Here is an 18047-nt window from a genome sequence, read left to right on the forward strand (position 1 = left end):
TGCGGAAAAAAGATGTCCCTTTAATAAAACGTTATCAACATATATCGTACACAAACTACAATGTATCATAATTACTTTTTTTCCTCTCTTAATTCAGAACCAGACTACAAGGTAAGAAAAAACACAGAAACAGCTACAATGTTCCCAATAATCCGCACAAAGTCTTTTTTCAGGCAGATGATATCTCACATAATATGATATACATGGATCAGAAAGGGAGGGAGTAAAACAAAGACCAGCTACAGGGGAGGGAGGAAGGAGAAGGGCATGTCAATGTACAAAGAATTCGGGTGTCTTCCAGGGCAAGACACAAAGGTTTCTGTGGGGTGATGAGGTGAGTGGGGCCATGAGCACCCTCCCGGGAGGGGACAGGCTCCACCGTCGGGCTTGTTGGTTTTTGAAAATAAAAACAGGACCGGAGACAGCACGTCTGTTTGGTTGTTGGTGTCCCCCCACCCCCCACAGCTGCTCCAAAGTCTTTCCATCCAGTCCCAAGCATATACAGAGCAATTCTGGTCAGTATCCCATCTTTGAGAAAGGACGAATAAAGAGAAAAAGAAAACCGGAACTCGAGCCCCCCAGCCGGTGCACATGACGACGCTGATGCCAGGATCTCGGGACCAGAACGTGGAGGTCACTGTTTCCATGTCCCAGGTCATAGCCATCCTGTCAGTGGCAGCCTCTCCTACTCTGCGTCAGGCCACCACCCAGCTGGCAGGATTCTCACTGGGAAGACTGGGGTGGGGGCGGAGGAGGGGCTGGGAGGTCCAGGAGAGGAGGAGGAAGGCGTCCTGGGAACGGTGCATGCCACCGGGTCACGGCGACGGGCTGGGCTGTGGTGGAATCCTGAAAGGGGCCGGTAGTCCGGCCCCTCTGGCCACAGGATGAGGGTGCTGGGTTCTGAGGTCCAAGCGTGCCGCTGCCGTTGCCGTAGAAATCAAGCTAGAACAAACGCGTTCCCGCTCCTCCCCTGCCTGTTGCACAAACCAAAACCCCAAATGGAAAACGGTGACTGCCTTTTCTTCTTTCCAAAAAAGGCCTTTTGAAAGAAACCACCGATTGTAAACTGTCCAGTTTATTATTATTATTTTTGATGGCTACAGACAATGTGGGCTCTCACACCTAGACTAGCGTTTCTGGTGGAAGGGCTTGGGGACAGACAGACAGCAGGGCTTCTGGTTTTTTTTTTTTTTTTTTTTTTTTTTTTTTTTTTTTTTTTTTTTTTAAGAAGAAAGCATAGAGGTTGATTGGGGTGGGGGGCTTGCTAGAAGCTTCCATTTAAAAAAATTTTCCCCAAAAAACCCCCCCTGAAAACAAATAAAAAAATCCCAACGGTAAAACCCCAAACAAAAAACAAAACAAAAAAGTGTCGTGTACGGAAAAGGTCCTTTGGGGAAAGGGCAAGGGGTGCGATTTTTCTGGTCACTGACTTGAAATACATTTTTGAGTTTTGTCCTTCATGTTTTATGGAATAAAAAGTTCGGCCTTTTTATTGCATGAAACTAAAATTGGGAAAGGTGGGGGGCGTGGATGGGGTGGGAGGGGGTTGAGGGGAGCAGGGAGATGCCCTCCCCACCAGCTCCTGGATAATGACACCTCACTTCTTGCATAATTTCTGGCATCTTCCCGCCTGCAATGCCCGCTCTCTCAGCGTCTCGGAGAAGGGGGGATCACACACTCATCGTCATGCTTGGAGAATACTGGAAGGGAGAAGCAGAGAAGGAGGGGGTGAGGATTGTGGGGAGGCCGCTGACACACCGAGGTGCCAAGAGCCTGGTTTGACTGCACAGAACTGAGCAGGGCTCATTTGGGGCTGTGGTTGGGCTGAGGGGTGCATGGTGGCATGGAGTGCGCAGGGGGCCGGCAAGGCAGGGTAAGGGTCAGGAGGTGGGAGCTAAGAGCCACTTCTCAGTGCCAGCCTGACCTTCTGTTGGGAACTATGGCAGCTGACGGTGCCTCCCCTGCTCCTGCCCTTGTCTGAGTCAACCTCTTCTCTCCAAAGGCAGTCACAGCCCCTGCCCCTTGCCCAGTGCAGGCCTCCAGACTGCAGGGAACTGGGCTTTGACGAGCCAGAGCACAGCCAGGGTGCCCTGGGGTGGGGCCAGTCTGGGATTCTTTCTGTTTTTGTTTTTGAGACAGGGTCTCACTCTGTCACTCAGGCAGTGGTGCGATCAAGGCTCACAGCAGCCTCAACCTCCTGGGCTCAAGCAATTCTCCCGCCTTAGCCTGAGTAGCTGGGACTACAGGCATGCGACACTACACCCGGCTGATTTTTGTATTTTTGTGTAGAGATGAGGTTTCGCCGTGTTGCCTGGGTTGGCAGTCTCGGGTTCTTGAAAACTGCTTAATCATAACACTGTTTCTTCAAATGAGAATGCACACAGAAGCCCACTACAGAAAAGCAGCCAGCCAACCCCGCTCTGTGTTGAGAGCCCTGAAAATCACGGGCTGCATGAACCTTTTCCCACTGGACAGATGGAAATGGACCTGTGGGGCAATACTGCTCCAACTCCCTCAGCCCAGGCTCTCCCGGCCATATCAGCTTAATTAGTGCCAGAGGCATCCAGCCTGCACCGAGCTGCCTCCAGAAGGCCCCACCAGCAGGCAGTCTCGGGGCAGCGTCAAGGCTGCACACTTCTGCTAAAAAAATAACTGAGGTGGAAAGCCCATAACATGGTCACCAGCTCAGCTGGCAGGCTGCGGCCCGGCTCTGTAGCTCGCAACTTGTTAGGTAAGAGTCCAGGCCGTGGGGACAAGAGCAGCGGGCAGGGGGCGAGGCTTACATTGTCGTTCTGAAAGGAGTGGAGGAAGTTCCCTCCTAGCTCGCCGTCATCTCGAGGGGTGCCTGGAGGATTGCTAATGCCACTTATGTTGTTAGGAGAATTCTGTAGAAAGAGGAGAGGAGGTGAGCGCCTGTGTCCCCAACAACCTGCCCACACAGATGGGGCGCCACCAGGGAGACCGAGTGCACACTCACTTTTGGAAGTCCGTCTATGTCGCCTGACCCTGGAAAGAAAAAATAATCCAATTCAGTTTCTTGCTTGCTCTTCCACAGAGGGGTCCCCCCTCATCCCTGGGCTCCTCGGGCCTCTAAGCCCTTCCATCCCAGTCCCACACTGTGCGGAGGACTTTCTGTGTGGCATCCCTCTCAGGATCTTCCTGTGTGCCCAGCCAAGGCAGGCCAGGGCTGTGTACCAAGCCCAGCTGAGCCAGGAGCTGAGGCACACAGCTGGTTGCCCCGGCAGGGTGGGGCATGGTGAGGGCAGGGGCCGCTCACCTAACGATCCATTCATGTGGTGTGGCTCCATGCCGCCCATGCCGCCCATCGGACCGTCCGAGCCGGGACCCATCGGGAACTGGGGAAGAAGCACAGGGCATGGCAGCTCAGCGGGCCCAGGCCCTCTGCACCCCTCACAAGCAGGGAGCTACAGCCATGCCAGAGTCCTGGCCCTGAGGAACCCCTGCTCCAGCAGGCTCTGCTCACACTCGGACATGTCCTGCCTGGCAGCTGGGCCAGGCTCCTCACCTCAGCCCTCCGAGCTGCAGGGCAGAGGTGCTCATTCCAATGACCCAAGTGAGGGAGAGGGACTGGCCCGCTGCCACCCAGCTCCGCGCAGAGGCAGCTTTCAATCTGAGCCTCTCAGATCCCACCACAGGGCCCCCTCCATCCCCCGTGTGGAAGGTGTAGTTCCCCAGACAGAGATACATGTGGATAGCTCTCCGACCGTGTCAGGCCAGGGACCAAAACACCAGTGCTTCCCATCCCCACTTCACGGGTGAGGAAACAAGCACTGAGAGCAAACACTTTGCTTGAGGTCCCAGAGGCTGGAAGTAGAGGAGCTGGGACTGGAACCTGGCAGCAGGCCTAGAGCCATCGTGCTGGCCCTCTCCAAGCTAACAAAAGGAAGAAGTTAGAAATGAATGTTTCCTAGGGCTGGGCGGTAAGAAGAGGTGGGGTTTGATGAGTGGGGGGGAAGAGGGAGCTAGGGCACCGGCCTAGGAGGGACTGCATGGCATCCTGGGACTGTGGGGTGGTGGTGGGAGGTCACTAATGAGGCTCCCATGCACAACTGATGGTGTGGCAGATGGGGACTCAGAGATAAGAGTCGATTCTACCCACCCGCAGGCCTATCTGAACTATCAAACCCATCTCGGAAAGGAAGGCCAGAAAGGTCACATCCCACAGCCACGAGTCACAGGGCTGGGGAGGGGTGGCTGAGCCCAGCCTGGAGCGCCAGGGCCCTGTGATGCAGACTGGATCTGCATCTAGTGGGAAGGGAGTGGAGGTGGTGGAATGGAGGGCTGTTTTGGCACCTGGCCGGGATTGGGCACCGCAGACGCAGAGCTGAGTCACACCTGAGCCCCAGCCCAGAGGAGCAGCTCATGGATACCCAACTGCCCCACAGGAGGACAGAGATGCTGACTTCCAAAGACAGCTGCAAAGTACAGCTGTGGCTTCAGAGCAAGGCAGAGAAATCAGAACTGGCTGCCTGGAGGAGGAGGAGAGCATCGACAAAATTGAGGGGTAAAATCTGGGCAGGCAGAGCCCATCACGGAAGTCACTCTAGGCAGGGGTCCCACATGAGCAGGGGTGCAAGGGGTAAGGCTGTGACCAGGCTGCAGAGGCACAGCTAGGGTATGAGCTGCTTCCCTGTGCCTACCCAGACTGGGGGAAGGGCGGCGCATCCTTCCCTCTCCAGTGGACCCCCCACCAAAGCAGCTCACAGGCTTTTGGGAACATTTTGCCATCTAGCAACAAATTTCATGCTTATTAACCCAAGTGATGGGAGGATGAAAGTAACCAGCTTTCTAGGGAGTCAACCCAGGACACAGCCATGCCAGACCCCAAAAATCCCCAAACATGATAATACAGAATTATGCATATGTATGTCATTACCATAACATGAATATGTCATTAACATCAATGTATTAAGAAACTGGTAGTTCTTCAAAATGACGTATTATTGTATACTTTCTGTGTATTATCTTAACAGTTTTATTGAGATATAATTCACATGGCATACAACTGATCCATGTAAAGTGTAAAATTCAGTGGTTTTCAGTATATTTACAGGGTTGTGCAACCATCACCACAACCAATTTTGAACGTTTCCATAACCTCAGAAAGAAATCCTGTACCCGACTGCAGTCATTTCCATCCCCCTCCAATCCCCGGCCCCAGGCAAACACTAATCTACTTTCCGTCTCCACGGATTTGCCTATCCTGGACATGTCATATACACAGAATCATGTGAGCTTTTGTAGCTGGTTTCTTTCACTTAGCATGTTTTCAAGGTTCATCAGTGTTGTCACATGAATCAGTACTTGATTCCTTCCTATGAACAAAAAGTAGTCCATCGTATGGATGTACCACATTTCATTGATCCATTCATCAGCGGAGGGAACGTTCAGGTTGTTTTCACTGTTTGGCTATTCTGACACTAATGACACTGATGTACCAGCTGCCGTGTGGACATACGTTTTCATTTCTCTTGGGCAGATCCCTAGGAGAACTGCTGGGTCATAGGGTAACCCAATTCTCATATCACAGTGGACATCACTAGGCTGTCTGATCTTTCAAGGAAACGTGAAGCTGTTTAAAAAAGCAGCTATGCCATTTTACATTCCCACCAGCAGCTCTGAGAGTTCCACTGCTTCCACGCCCTCGCCAACACCAGTCATTATCTGTCTTTTTTACTACAGTCGTCCTAGTGGGTGTGAAGTGCTATCTCACTGTGGTTTTGATTTGCATTTCCTAATGACTAACGATGCTGAGCATCCTCTCATGTACTTACTAGCTATTTGTAATTTTTGGAGAAATGTTCATTTATATCCGTGTCCATTTTTAAATTAGGTTGTTACTGAGTTTTTCTCAGAGTTACGTATTTTGAATTCAAGTCCCTTATCAGATACCTGATTTGCCAATATTTTCTCCATTCTGTGGTTTGTCTTTTTACTTCCTTGACACCTCTGAAGCACAAATCTTCATCTCCTATGAAGTCCAGTTTGTCTACTTTTTTCTTTTGCTACTTGTGCTTTTGGGCTTGCGTCTAAGAAGGCTTCGCTTAACTCAGGTCATGAAGATTTACTCCTGTGTTTACTTCAAGTGTTTTGGAGTTTTAGCTCTAACATTGAGATCTACGGTCTACTTTTATTTATTATTATTTTTTAATTTATTTTTGAGATGGGGTCTCACTCTGTCAGCCAGGCTGGAGTGCAGTGGCGTGATCTTGGCTCACTGCAACCTCCGCCTCCTGGGTTCAAGCAATTCTCATGCGTCAGCCTCCCGAATAGCTGGGACTACAGGCACACGCCACCATACCCGGCTAATTTTGTATTTTTAGTAGAGACGGGGTTTCCCACGTTGGCCAAGCTGGTCTCGAGCTCCTGACCTCAAATGATCCACCTGTTTCAGCCTCCCAAAGTGCTAGGATTATAGGTGTGAGCCACCGTGCCCGGCCCCCCATAATCTACTTTAACTTTTGTGTGCTGCTGTAAAGACACAGTTCAATCTCATTTGTCCGCATGTGGATATTCAGTTGTCTCAGTATCATTTATTCTGTATTACCTACTTTTCCATTATATTAATGCTATTATGTAAACAACAATAGGAACTAGTTAACAGCAGCAATTAGTAGCAATTAGAAGGTGGACTAGTTAAATGATTGATATGTATGAGAAAAAATATTAATATTTTTATAACGTTTCTGTCCTCTGATAGAGAAATAACTTTTTATTGGAATACTTAAATTTGACAGGCTATGTTACGTTAATTATTTTATTTTTTAGAGATGAGGACTTGCTCTGTCACCCAAGCTAGAGTACGCTCAAGTGATCCATCCACTGCCTCAGCCTCCTGAGTAGCTGGGACTACAGGCTCGAGCCACTGCACCTGGCTTATTATTTATGTTTTTAAAAAATAGAACATAAGCCAAGCGTGGTGGCTCACACCTGTAATCCCTTTGGGAGGCTGAGGCAGGAGGATCTCCTGAGCCCAGCAGTTCAAGAACATCCTGGGCAACATAGTGAGACCTCATCTCTACAACAACAAATTAGGGGCAACATAGTGAGACTTCATCTCTACAACAACAAATAAAATTAGCTGGGTGTGGTGGCACGTGCCTGTAGTCCCAGCTACTCAGGAGGCTGTGGTGGGAGGGATCCCTTGAGCCCCAGATGCTGAAGCTGCAGTGAGTCATGACTGTGACAGAGACCCTATCTCTAAATAAACAAACAAACATAAACACAATAGGATTAATGAAACGAACATTACTAATATTTAAATAAAAAATGTTTCTTTCTGCCCCAGGATACATTAGAACATTCTGCTCTGCTTCCTTTCCCATTGGTCTCTGAATTGCCTAAAGCCTTTATAGCCTTTAGGACATCTTTTTAAAAAAAAAAAAAAAAGATGGAGTCTGGCTCTGTCATCCAGGCTGGAGTGCAGTGGCATGATCATGGCTCACTGCAGCCTTAAATTCCTAGGCTCAAACAATCCTCTTGCTTCAGCCTCCCACGTAGCTGACTACAGGCATACACCACTGCACCCAGCTTAGAACATCTTTCTTTTAAATGCACTGGTAAAACTGAATAAAGTCAAACTTAAAACCCATTTGACTTGTCACTCTGTTTATTTAAAGCCCATGTTACACTGACTCCTGGTGTCAACCTAACACGATAACACCAAACTAAATATCCTCTCCACACAACCCTTGCACACAAAGTACTTTGGGTTTTACTTATAAGCACAGGTTTTGGGACTTGTAGGAATTCACGTCCAGCTCTCCAAAGATGCCCATCCATTTTTGTCCAGGGGCTGGCTTTGGTGGACCAGCTGCTTGTCAATCAGGCCTTTACATCTGTAATTCATCAGATGGGCTATCCCTGTCTAAGATGCCCACCTTTTTTTTTTTTTTTTTTTTTTTTTTGAGACAGAGTCTCGCTCTGCTGCCCAGGCTGGAGTGCAATGGCACAATCTCTGCTCACTACAACCTCCACCTCCCAGGTTCAAGCGATTCTCCTGACTCAGCCTCCTGAGTAGCTGGGACTACAGGCGTGTGCCACCATGCCTGCTAATTTTTTTTTTCCCCCCAAGACGGAGTCTCACTCTGTCACCCAGGCTGGAGTGCAGCGTTGCAATCTCAGCTCACTGCAACCTCCACCTCCCGGGTTCAAGCGATTCTCCTGCCTCAGCCTCCCGAGTAGCTGGGATTACAGGCACCAGCTACCACGCCTGGCTAATTTTCATATTTTTAGTAGAGACGGGGTTACACCATGTTGGTCAAGCTGGAACTCCTGACCTCAAGTGATCCTCTCACCTCGGTCTCCCAAAGTGCTGGGATTACAGGCGTGAGCCACCATGCCTGGCCAGATATTCATCATTTTTTAACACTCCAAAGCACACTAGATGATGTTCTAAATTAAATTATAAAAACTGATTTTAAAGCACAGAGGTAATCTGAAGTTGCAAAACCCAAGCTGGATTCCAAATATGTTACAGTCTTAATGAAGAAACTGAGAAAGTCCTGTTTAACTTGACTGCCTTTTCTGGTGACATTTTTTGAGTTCTCAAGCATTAAATGGGTCATCATTTCTGCTGCATGAGTTTTTGTGGCCCCCTCCCCGTGATACCCAACGATCCAAGTGTGGCTGGCTAGCCCTATCTAGGCTCCTTAGGGCTTCTTAAGGAGCATCAGACAGTACTGGCGAAACAGTATATACATTTCTATTTTATTTTTTATGTATTTATGTTTTTTCTTTCTGAAACCGAGTCTCACTCTGTCACCCAGGCTGGAGTGCAGTGGCGTGATCTTGGCTCACTGCAACCTCCACCTCCTGGGCTCAAGCGATTCTCCTGCCTCAGCCTCCCGAGTGGCTAGTACTACAGACATGCACTACCACACCTAGCTAATTTTTGTATTTTTAGTAGACATGGTGTTACTATGTTGGCCAGGCTGGTCTTGAACTCCTGACGAACCCCAAGTGATCTGATTACCTCGGCCTCCTAAAGTCCTGGGATTACAGGTGTGAGCCACCGTACCCAGCCTATGTATTTATTTATTTTTTTTATTTTTTTGTTGCTGAGATGGTGAGGATGTGTCGCTTTGTTATCCACGTTGGTCTTGAATTCGTGGCTTTAAGTGATCCTCCCACCTTGGCCTCTCAAAGTATTCAGATTACAGGCATGAGCCACCGTGCCTGGCCTCTATTTTATTGTAATTCCTTTTTCCATTCTCATCTCAATGCATTTCCAAATTAGAGAAGGACATCCTTCTTGTCTCGCACTTTAAAAAATAGCAGTTTCCACGGCAAGCCAACATTTTAACATCTTTTCTATGGCCAGCAATGACAGTCATCTCGTGGAAATGTCTGAGGCATTCTCCTGTCTGTAAAGTCAAAGATCTCATTAAGTGCTTCAGCATGTTTTGAGGAAATTGAAAAGTGACCCAAAACTTTCATTATGAAAGCTGGTATCACAGGTAAGCAAATTACACCCCTTTGTGGCAGCGTTGGGCACAAGGTGTGAACATTTAGCAGGTAAGATGTTTTCATTTTCATTGGTAAGAAGCTTATGGACTAAATGAAATTTGCTCAAATTAACTGTGTACTGTCTGCCAAATATGTAGATAAATGAGCAAAGTCTAGGTTGTATTTGGACAAGAGAACAACAATCTCTTACGTCTTCAGTGGCTTCACTAAGATCTTCACAGAAATCGAGATGATTTGAAACTCCAGTTTTCAAATCAACATACCTAAGAGCTAGTGGAAACCTATTGCCGTGACTCGAGGCACACCTTTAATGCTCTCGGAAGCATGACTGTTGGAAGGATCAGACAGGGTCAGCACTACTGTAAAGAGGCAATGCATCTGTTACCGAAAGTCCCTCTTCCCTTTGGTTCACACACAGGACTTTTAGTTTGTAGCCTCCAAATCAGGAAATGTAACCTTGGTTTGTGGTGCAATCAAGGGAACAAGATGATAATGGTGCCCATTCAAGGAGCATGCCCAAGCTAATTCCGCAACCGCTGATTTTGACTGAGAACTGCTGTCTCTTTGGAGGTCAAAAAAATCTTGATTTAGAAAGATATGCCTCAGACTTGAGACTCAATGTCCAATGTGCCTCCACCTCCCCTTCTCCACAAGCCCAATCCCACATTCTTTTCTGCACACCGCGCAGTACATTCTGTTTGGATTCTTTCCTCCCTAATCCAGTTGTGTCCTTGCATCTGTCATTAAAGTCACATGGTCATTTAAACTTATTTCCCAGTGATGTCTGGGTCACGCTGGTGCTGGCATTGTCACCATTCTCATTTTCATCATCTGAACTCTTAGGAAATACGGTCACAACATTCACGATGTCAAGACTGAAACCAGCCCCGTCTAGACAAAAAGCCCAACATTGAATCTGTAGCAGACTCCTAGGCGGGTGCTGCCAACGTGCATGACTGCAGTGCATGGAGTTGCAGCCTGAGTGATGTGATCCATGGTGAATCACAAGTCCTGATGCCAGCATCCATGTCAGGAAACATGGCGACAGTGACCACTCGAGGCAGATCGTCTACGCCATTTCCATCCGATGCTAGAAACAGTGTTGTCATCCCTCTGTGTGGGGGTTTTATACTTTCCACCCAACCTTCTGCATCACTGACAAAACCCATGACTTTTTGTGTCCTGGGATTCCTCAGGATGTATGGCTTTTAGTGTTAAAAGCCAGATGCTTGGTCACACCAGTGAGGACCCTGACGAAGGAGGCAGGCCAGAGACCCTCCCTCAGAGGGCTGCTGGGAGAGAAAATGTAGGCAATATCCAGCACGGGGCAGCCCACGTTTGGGGTTTAACACGTGGGGTGATCCGGGTGTCACCTCAGGAACAGAGCCAACAAAACCAGAGTGCCCCAAAAGGCCCCACCCCCTCAACCAGGCCAAAGCCTCGCAATTTGAGGCCCCAGGCCCACTCTCTGGCTCTATAGTCCATAGACCTTCTTTCCAGACCCTGAGCTCCTGGAGGGACAAGGCTGAACAGGTTCACCTGAGGCCTGCATGGAGGAGGAAGGGAAGGAATTGGAATGGAAGGGTTGCCTGTGGAGGGGAAGCAGATCAGGCCCTGTCCTCAGGGAACTCCTGCTGGGTGAGGAGACAGGCTGCAGCTGACTAACCAAGTCCCACCCAGTGGGTGCAGGAGACACAGGAGGAAGTGGGGCAAGAAGGAATCAGAAATGGGGAAATGTGAGCTGCAACATCACCCAAGGGCTGCAACTCTGAGGCAAAGAAGCTGCCAGGTATTGGAGTTCCAGAGCTCCTGGCAGCAGCATAGCCAGGCAGGTCCCCCAGCGAGCCGTGTCCCTTTGCTGCTGGCTCCACCCTCAGCTCCGCAGCCCCAGGAACAGGCCCAGGAGGAGGAGGATTGCCCAGGCCAGCATAGCCACTCAGCTGGGCAGAGACCAGGCCAGACCCCACCTGCAGTCTGGCCCTTCCCCCACCGGCACGGCAGGAGGTGGCAAGTCCCAGCAGCACAGCCTGCGCCCTGGCTCTAACCAGAGGGTGGCTATCGTCCCACCCCTTCCTCTCCCATCCCCTGCTGCCTATGAAATGGGAACTGAGTTGCCCAAGAGTTAATCACTTTTCTGACGGTTTATTTTATTCATCTTTGGTAACAAATGGCTGAAATCAATTAAACTTGCTTTCCCCTCAGCTGATGAAGTTAATTATGATTTGTTATGGTGTCTGATATGTAAATTATTAGAAAGCAGACTTACGTTGGACCGGCTGCCTCCAGGCGGCACCGGATTAATCATTGTGTAGATGTTGTCACTGGAATTTGTTGAATCTGTAGAACAGTGGAAACCCACAAGTCGGGGTGATTAATTCGTTTCTTAATTAAAACAAACTCATGGCACTTGAACTCATTCCTTTGTATTTTATCACCTAAAATTTCCTCTAAGTACCACCATTTTCTGGCTAATTTGTATTTAATGAAGATTCACAAAGTTTTTAATCACAGAAAATTCAACTGTGAAAACCACTCAACCCCAGCAGTGTGGACACGGCACAGGAGGATTACAGGTTCAAACTCTTGTCTCCCCACCCTACACCAAATCTGGTCCCCAGACACTGCCTGGGACAACATGGGGGCAGCAGAACCACGACCTGTGCTCTCCCCCCACCCCCCTACAAAGTGGTTTTAATCAAATCAGGGAGAGGGAAATGTGGCAAATTACCCAGAGGCCACCCTGCCAGGCTGATGGGGCAGGAGGGAGAGGCAGGGATGGGGCTGGAGACGCATTCACATATGGAGTGGGTGCATGTGGCCCAGTCGGAATGTAGGTCATGCAGCTCATCAAAATGCAGCAGCAGAGAGACAGCCGGAGCGGGAGCCCAGGATCCCGGCTGCGGCCAGCTCCACCCCTGCGGCCGAGCAGCTTCCCTGCTATGGGGAGCCGAGGAGGGGAGGGGGCGGGGGAGAGTCCCCTCCATTTCCCCAATTAGCCAAAAAAGTCTCCGGCTAAAACGTTTCTATCAGGAGCAGGCACCGTAATTCTTGGGCAGAAATCCAGCTACCTCTCACTTTTTATTTTTGGGGTGGGTAAGGATCGTATGTTGAATTCCTTCTAGCTGGCTGGTACGCTATTCTTAGCTGGGAAAGAAACATAACTGTGATGCTGTGTGTGTGTGTGTGTGTGTGTGTGTGTGTGCGTGCGCGCGTGTGTGTGCGCGCACATGCCCACGTGTGTGCACGCATGCCCTCTTTTGTTTAAAGAAACAGGGAGGACCGGGTGCGGTGGCTCACGCCTGTAATCCCAGGACTTTGGGAGGCTGAGGCGGGTGGATCACCTGAGGTCAGGAGTTCAAGGCCAGTCTGGGTAACATGGTGAAACCCCATCTTTACTAAAAATACAAAAATTAGCTGGGCATGGTGGTGCATGTCTGTAATCCCAGCTACTCGGGAGGCTGAGATAGGAGAATTGCTTGAGCCCGGGAGGTGGAGGTTGCAGTGAGCCGAGATTACGCCATTGCACTCCAGCCTGGGTGACAGAGCAAGACTCCGCCTCAAAAAAGCAAAAAGGGGAGAAGGGATCTCCTATATAGAGGACCAGAAGCCAGGAGCTATGGAAACTCGAAAGGTAGCATGCCTCAGAATCCTGGTCCCAGGATATCAGAACTCCAAAGCCCCTTTTTGAGTCATCTGGGGAAATGCCCACCCCGAACAGGGTTCTTCCCAACAAGAGGGGTTCAAGGACAATGGAACCCGTTCCTGGACTGCTCTGCTCAGCCCTGTCCTTTATTCAGCAGCATCAGAGAAGAGGAGTAGGTTAGCGTCATCAAGGGACTCCTGCCCCCTAAATGCCCAGTGGAAGATGTGCTGCTCAGGAAGGAGTGGCTGGTAAGCTTTGGCTCTGCAACAGTGCCCTCCCTCCAGGACTCTCTGGCAACATGCCCCGCCCCCACCACCAGACCCTCCGCTTTCCCCTCAAGCGCTCTTACCTGCGGGACTGGGCATAATGGGTGTTCCTGGAGGGCCGCCACCACCAGGGGGTCCCTGAAGATGAGAAAAACTGACATCAGACGCCCATAGTGGTGACGAACGTGGGGAGGGGCCAGCATCCTCCCTCCCTGGTCAGCAGCAACTGCTCACCCCGGACCCAGCCGCTGTTCATCTTGCTACACCCCCAGCGCTCACTCAGGGACAAAGTGCTTAAGCTTGAGAAGGGGACTTGGATGTCCCCCGTACCTTTCTTCAGACCAAGAGGCCCCTGTGGGTGTGTGTAACTGCATTATGTGCTCACAGGCATGCCCCCTGGAGAGGCCAGCAGTGGACGCCGGGGGGCCCACTGGTCAGCTCCCCAGAAGGCAATTCCACCCCCAGGTCTGGTTTGGGGATTTCTGGGCCACCTCGGGTCCGTACAGATGACTGAATATTGACAGCAAGTTCTAGCAGGTTAGAACCTCTGCTCAGAAGAGTGTGTGAAAGGGAAAGAAACGGGGACCCCAGAGCAGTTCTCTTGCACACTCAGTCCCACGTGGCTAGACAACACAAGGCTCCAAACCCACACACTTACCACATAGGTACCAGGTGATGAGGAGGAGTATGGAATCTAAAAACAAGATGTCAGGGAGCCCCGCGTCAGAGTCACTGAGTGCCCTCAGCTGCCACACCTCCCTGAGGACACGACCCACTCTTCACAGGAAAGACATCGCCACCCAGTGAGCTGGCCACCTGCTTGGTTCCCCTGGGAGGGCTGGGACATGGCTGAAGCCCAGTTCTCTCTGCTATATCGAACTGACCCTGAGACCCTGGTCTCTCACTCCCCAGTCCTGGGAGGGAGCCACAGACACAGGGAAGACATAGGAGGCCCTCCGGTTTGAGAGGACAGTAAACAGCTTTACCCCACATTCCTCTGGCCTTCACTCCACTGCCTGTGCTGAGCCCCTTACCCGCACCTTCCAGCCCTGCTGGGGAGGAGGTAGGGGCCTCCACTCTGAACAGTACTCTCTGAGCCCAGGTTCTTAGCTTACTCCTTCAGCGCAGGGGTGGAGCCCTTGCTGACCCCTGCACATTACTGCCAGGCCTCCATCTCCACACGGCCTTCTCCCTAGAAGCATCAGGAGAGTCCTGCTGCATCTCCCCTTCCCCGTGACACCTACACCTAGGGAGAGTAGCTCCCCTGCACCCAGAACCCCTCCCCTGACAAACGCCACCCCACCTGACCTAGGTACTCACTGAGTTAGCACTGTTAGGATTGGGCCAGGGTCTGCCAGCTCCCGGGCCCCTGGGACAGGGAGAAAGAGATGTGAACAATGAAAAAGGTGCTGTAAACTCCAAGGGGTAGAGGCAGCAGGGGCAGAAGGAAAGGGCTGAAATAACCAACAGGAAGTCCTTCCTACAGCCCTGGGGTTTACAGCCTTCTGGCTCAGGGCAGTAATGGGTAACTTCATGGATGGAAATCTATGAATTGCTTTAAATTACAGGTAAACTTTACAAAATATATAAAATTAGATATAAAATATGTAAAATTCCCTCTCCATGTACATTTTCCTAGGAAGGGAATCCACATTCTCACAACGGGGTTAAAGATCACAAATGCACTAGAGAACAGTGGCTGAACTGTCCAGGGGTTCAACTCTTGAACCTGCCACTGAAAGGTACGTGAGCCTGCGCAAGTTACTTCACCTTTCTGTGCCTTGGTGACCTCATCTGTAAGGGGGGTATAATAATGACCGCATCAGGCTGGGCGCGGTGGCTCACACCTAGCACTTTGGGAGGCCGAGGCGGGCAGACCATTTGAGGTCAGGAGTTCGAGACCACCCTGGCCAACATGGTGAAACCCCGTCTCAACTAAAAATACAAAAATTGGCCAGGCATGTTGATGGGAGCCTGTACTACCAGCTCCTCACGAGGCTGAGGCAGGAGAATCGCTTGAACCCGGGAGGGGAGATTGCAGTGGGCCAAGACTGTGCCACTGTACTCCAGCCTCGGCAATAGAGTGAGACTCAGTCTCAAAAAAAAAATAAAAGTAATCGCGGCATAGGGTAATCATGAAGATGAGGCGAGCTGATGCACGAAGCATGCCTGAACTGTGCCCGGCACACAGAGGTACTCTATGAGGCTGAGCTCTCATCACCAGGATCATCAATATCCTCATATTACCGAGGAGGAGACTGAGATCCAGAGAGGTGCCAGCAATGACCCCTTATCATGAGTCTCACAGGGTGCCAGCAGAGAGGGGGGGAGACATGGGCCGAGTCACTGGCCGGGTCGTTTTTGCCTTACATGTTAATCCCGGGCATGGCGGGGCCGAGGGAGTTGGGTGGTGGTCTCATGCCGCTGCCATAATTCTGCAACGATAACCAAGGGTCAGTCTATGAGAAGGAGAAGGGAACCAGAGAGAGGAGGAGGGAGGAGAAACAAACAGACAAAACATAGTGAGAGGGTTAGTCTGTGAAAAGATCGATGAGAAAAAATAATACATTCTTTCAAAAACGGTGGGGTGGGTGGGAACCAAGTCACAGGGACCACAATGACAAGCCAGCACAGAGGGACAGTCACAACATTCAATGCATTTTCAGGAGCTTTCAAGATGAAGTTTTCAAAAACATGTGGGTATCCAGCAAGCTGCTGCCGTCTCTGGGCTCCCACGATGTCATCCTGTACCTTCCCCATGGGCTCAGGCAGGTAAGAGGGGATGGACTTGGTCTTGGAACCCACTAAGAGGCTCTGGGGTGAGGAGACAGAGAGGCGAGGGGTGGGTGTCAATGTGGATGTGAGCAGACACTCCTGAGAAGCCTGTCCGGGGCTGGTGCAGGCCCAGGCCCAGCACATACAGACACCCCAACCTGCCCCAGGTCTGGGTCATAGTCCTACCCCACCCATGTGTCAGCATCAGAGGCCCTCCACAGACATGATGCTGGGAAGCTGGAGAAAACCCCATTTCTGCACTCAGACGGATCATCATTACGTGTGTGTGGTTTTTTTGTTTTTTGAGATAGCATCTCGCTCTGTTGCCTAGGCTGGAGTGCAGCAGTGCAATCAGAGCTCACTGCAGCCTTGACCTCCTGGGCTGAAGCAATCCTCCCACCTGAGCCTCTCATGTAGTTGGGACTACAGTCATGCACCACCATGCCCAGCTAATTTTTGTTTTTTTTTTTTTTTTAGATGAAGTCTCGCTCTTGTTGCCCAGGCAGGAGTGCAATGGCACAATCTCAGCTCACTGCAACCTCCACCTCCCAGGTTCAAGCGATTCTCATTACTTGGCCTCCCAAGTAGCTGGGATTACAGGCACTCACGACCTTGCCAGGTTAATTTTTGTATTTTTAGTAGAGACGGGTTTCACCATGTTGGCCAGGCTGGTCTCGAACTCCTTACCTCAGGATCCACCTACCTCGGTCTCCCAAAGTGCTGTGATTACAGGCGTGAGCCACCATGCCTGGCCTGCCCAGCTAATTTTTAAATTTTTTTGTAGAGGTGGGGTCTCACTTTATTGCCCAGGCTGGTCTCGAACTCCAGGGCTCAAGTGATCCTCCCGCTTCAGCCCCACAAAGTTTTGGGATTACAGGTGTGAGCCACTGTGCCCAGCCAATGTTTGAGAGAGAAGTCTACACAGAACGCACGAAGTCCCAGCAGTCCAGATTCAGCTCAGGATGGCCTACTGAGGCACAGCGGGGTAGGTCACAGGCACCAGGCCTCTTACCGCGTGCATCTCTTGCTATATAACCAGGCCAGTGTTGCCTGTGACCCTCTCTCCAAGTGTCATTTTCCCTACAGTCATACATGCCTCGCTTCCCTGCTCCCCTCATGGCAGGCTCCTACTTGTCCTCCAATACTCAGCTCCAACAGCAGCTCCTCTAGGAAGCCCTCCTGACACTCCACCCCTTGGGGCTGACTACTCCATCCGTTACTCCCACAATGCCTTCTAACCTCCCTCCCCTGCCACCATGCCACACTGGGTTCTGATCATGGCCACGTGTCTGTCCATCTCCCATCTCTCCTAGTGGACTCCAAGTGCCTTCTGAAGGTGGGGCTGTGCCTTGATGATCATAGCCCCCCGCCCCATGCACCCAGTGGCACAGACTGGTGCTCACTACGCCGACACTGAAGCAATCAATGAAGGACTGAAGAAGGGAATGCATGGAGACCAAAGGGAGCCTGGCTGCAGCTTAAGCTCTGCCCTTGCAGGAGAACTTGAAGTAGGTTGCTGGAATTTTGATGGCAAAGGAACAGCCAGCATTCACTGCCCTTTACGGAGTGCATGACATACTTTCTGTAGTCTCTCGTTTGATCTGTATGAAAACTCCAGGAGGCTGGTATTGTTCCCACTTTACAGAAGAGGAGACTGAAGGTCTGAGGGAGAAAGTTTTGCCTCAAGTTGCAGTGAGCAAATGCACAGCTAGGATTTAAACCCAGATCTGCCGGTCCCCAGATTCTGCCTGCTTAGCCAAGCAACTGGTGGGAGGCGGGTGGGAAGGGGGACAGAATGGGAAGACGGAGACCTGGAGCTGACACACACAAAGCCAATATCGGGCTGATGGTGGGTTCTGCATCCAGGGATCATC

At 50.6% G+C, this 18047-nt stretch overlaps 1 protein-coding gene across 4 annotated transcripts in view; it reads right to left on the bottom strand.

Moving 5' to 3' along the window:
- The window catches only part of SSBP3 (single stranded DNA binding protein 3), a 180760-nt gene continuing 162713 nt past the window's right edge, over positions 1-18047 (bottom strand). For 2 of the 4 annotated variants that reach the window (XM_050803302.1, XM_050803319.1), the window contains 9 exons: positions 15769-15833; positions 14719-14767; positions 14057-14092; positions 13482-13536; positions 11756-11826; positions 3278-3356; positions 2978-3006; positions 2784-2885; positions 1-1700 (listed from right to left, as the gene is read on the bottom strand). In XM_050803302.1, coding sequence (XP_050659259.1) covers positions 1671-1700; positions 2784-2885; positions 2978-3006; positions 3278-3356; positions 11756-11826; positions 13482-13536; positions 14057-14092; positions 14719-14767; positions 15769-15833 — 516 coding nt within the window. In that variant the 3' untranslated portion in view covers positions 1-1670. Of the gene's footprint in view, positions 1701-2783; positions 2886-2977; positions 3007-3277; positions 3357-11755; positions 11827-13481; positions 13537-14056; positions 14093-14718; positions 14768-15768; positions 15858-18047 lie in introns of all 4 variants that reach the window. The other 2 variants (XM_050803291.1, XM_050803312.1) reach the window with 1 other exon arrangement.

This window comes from Macaca thibetana, chromosome 1, assembly GCF_024542745.1.
Source record: "Macaca thibetana thibetana isolate TM-01 chromosome 1, ASM2454274v1, whole genome shotgun sequence".
Taxonomy (NCBI): Eukaryota; Metazoa; Chordata; class Mammalia; order Primates; family Cercopithecidae; genus Macaca; species Macaca thibetana.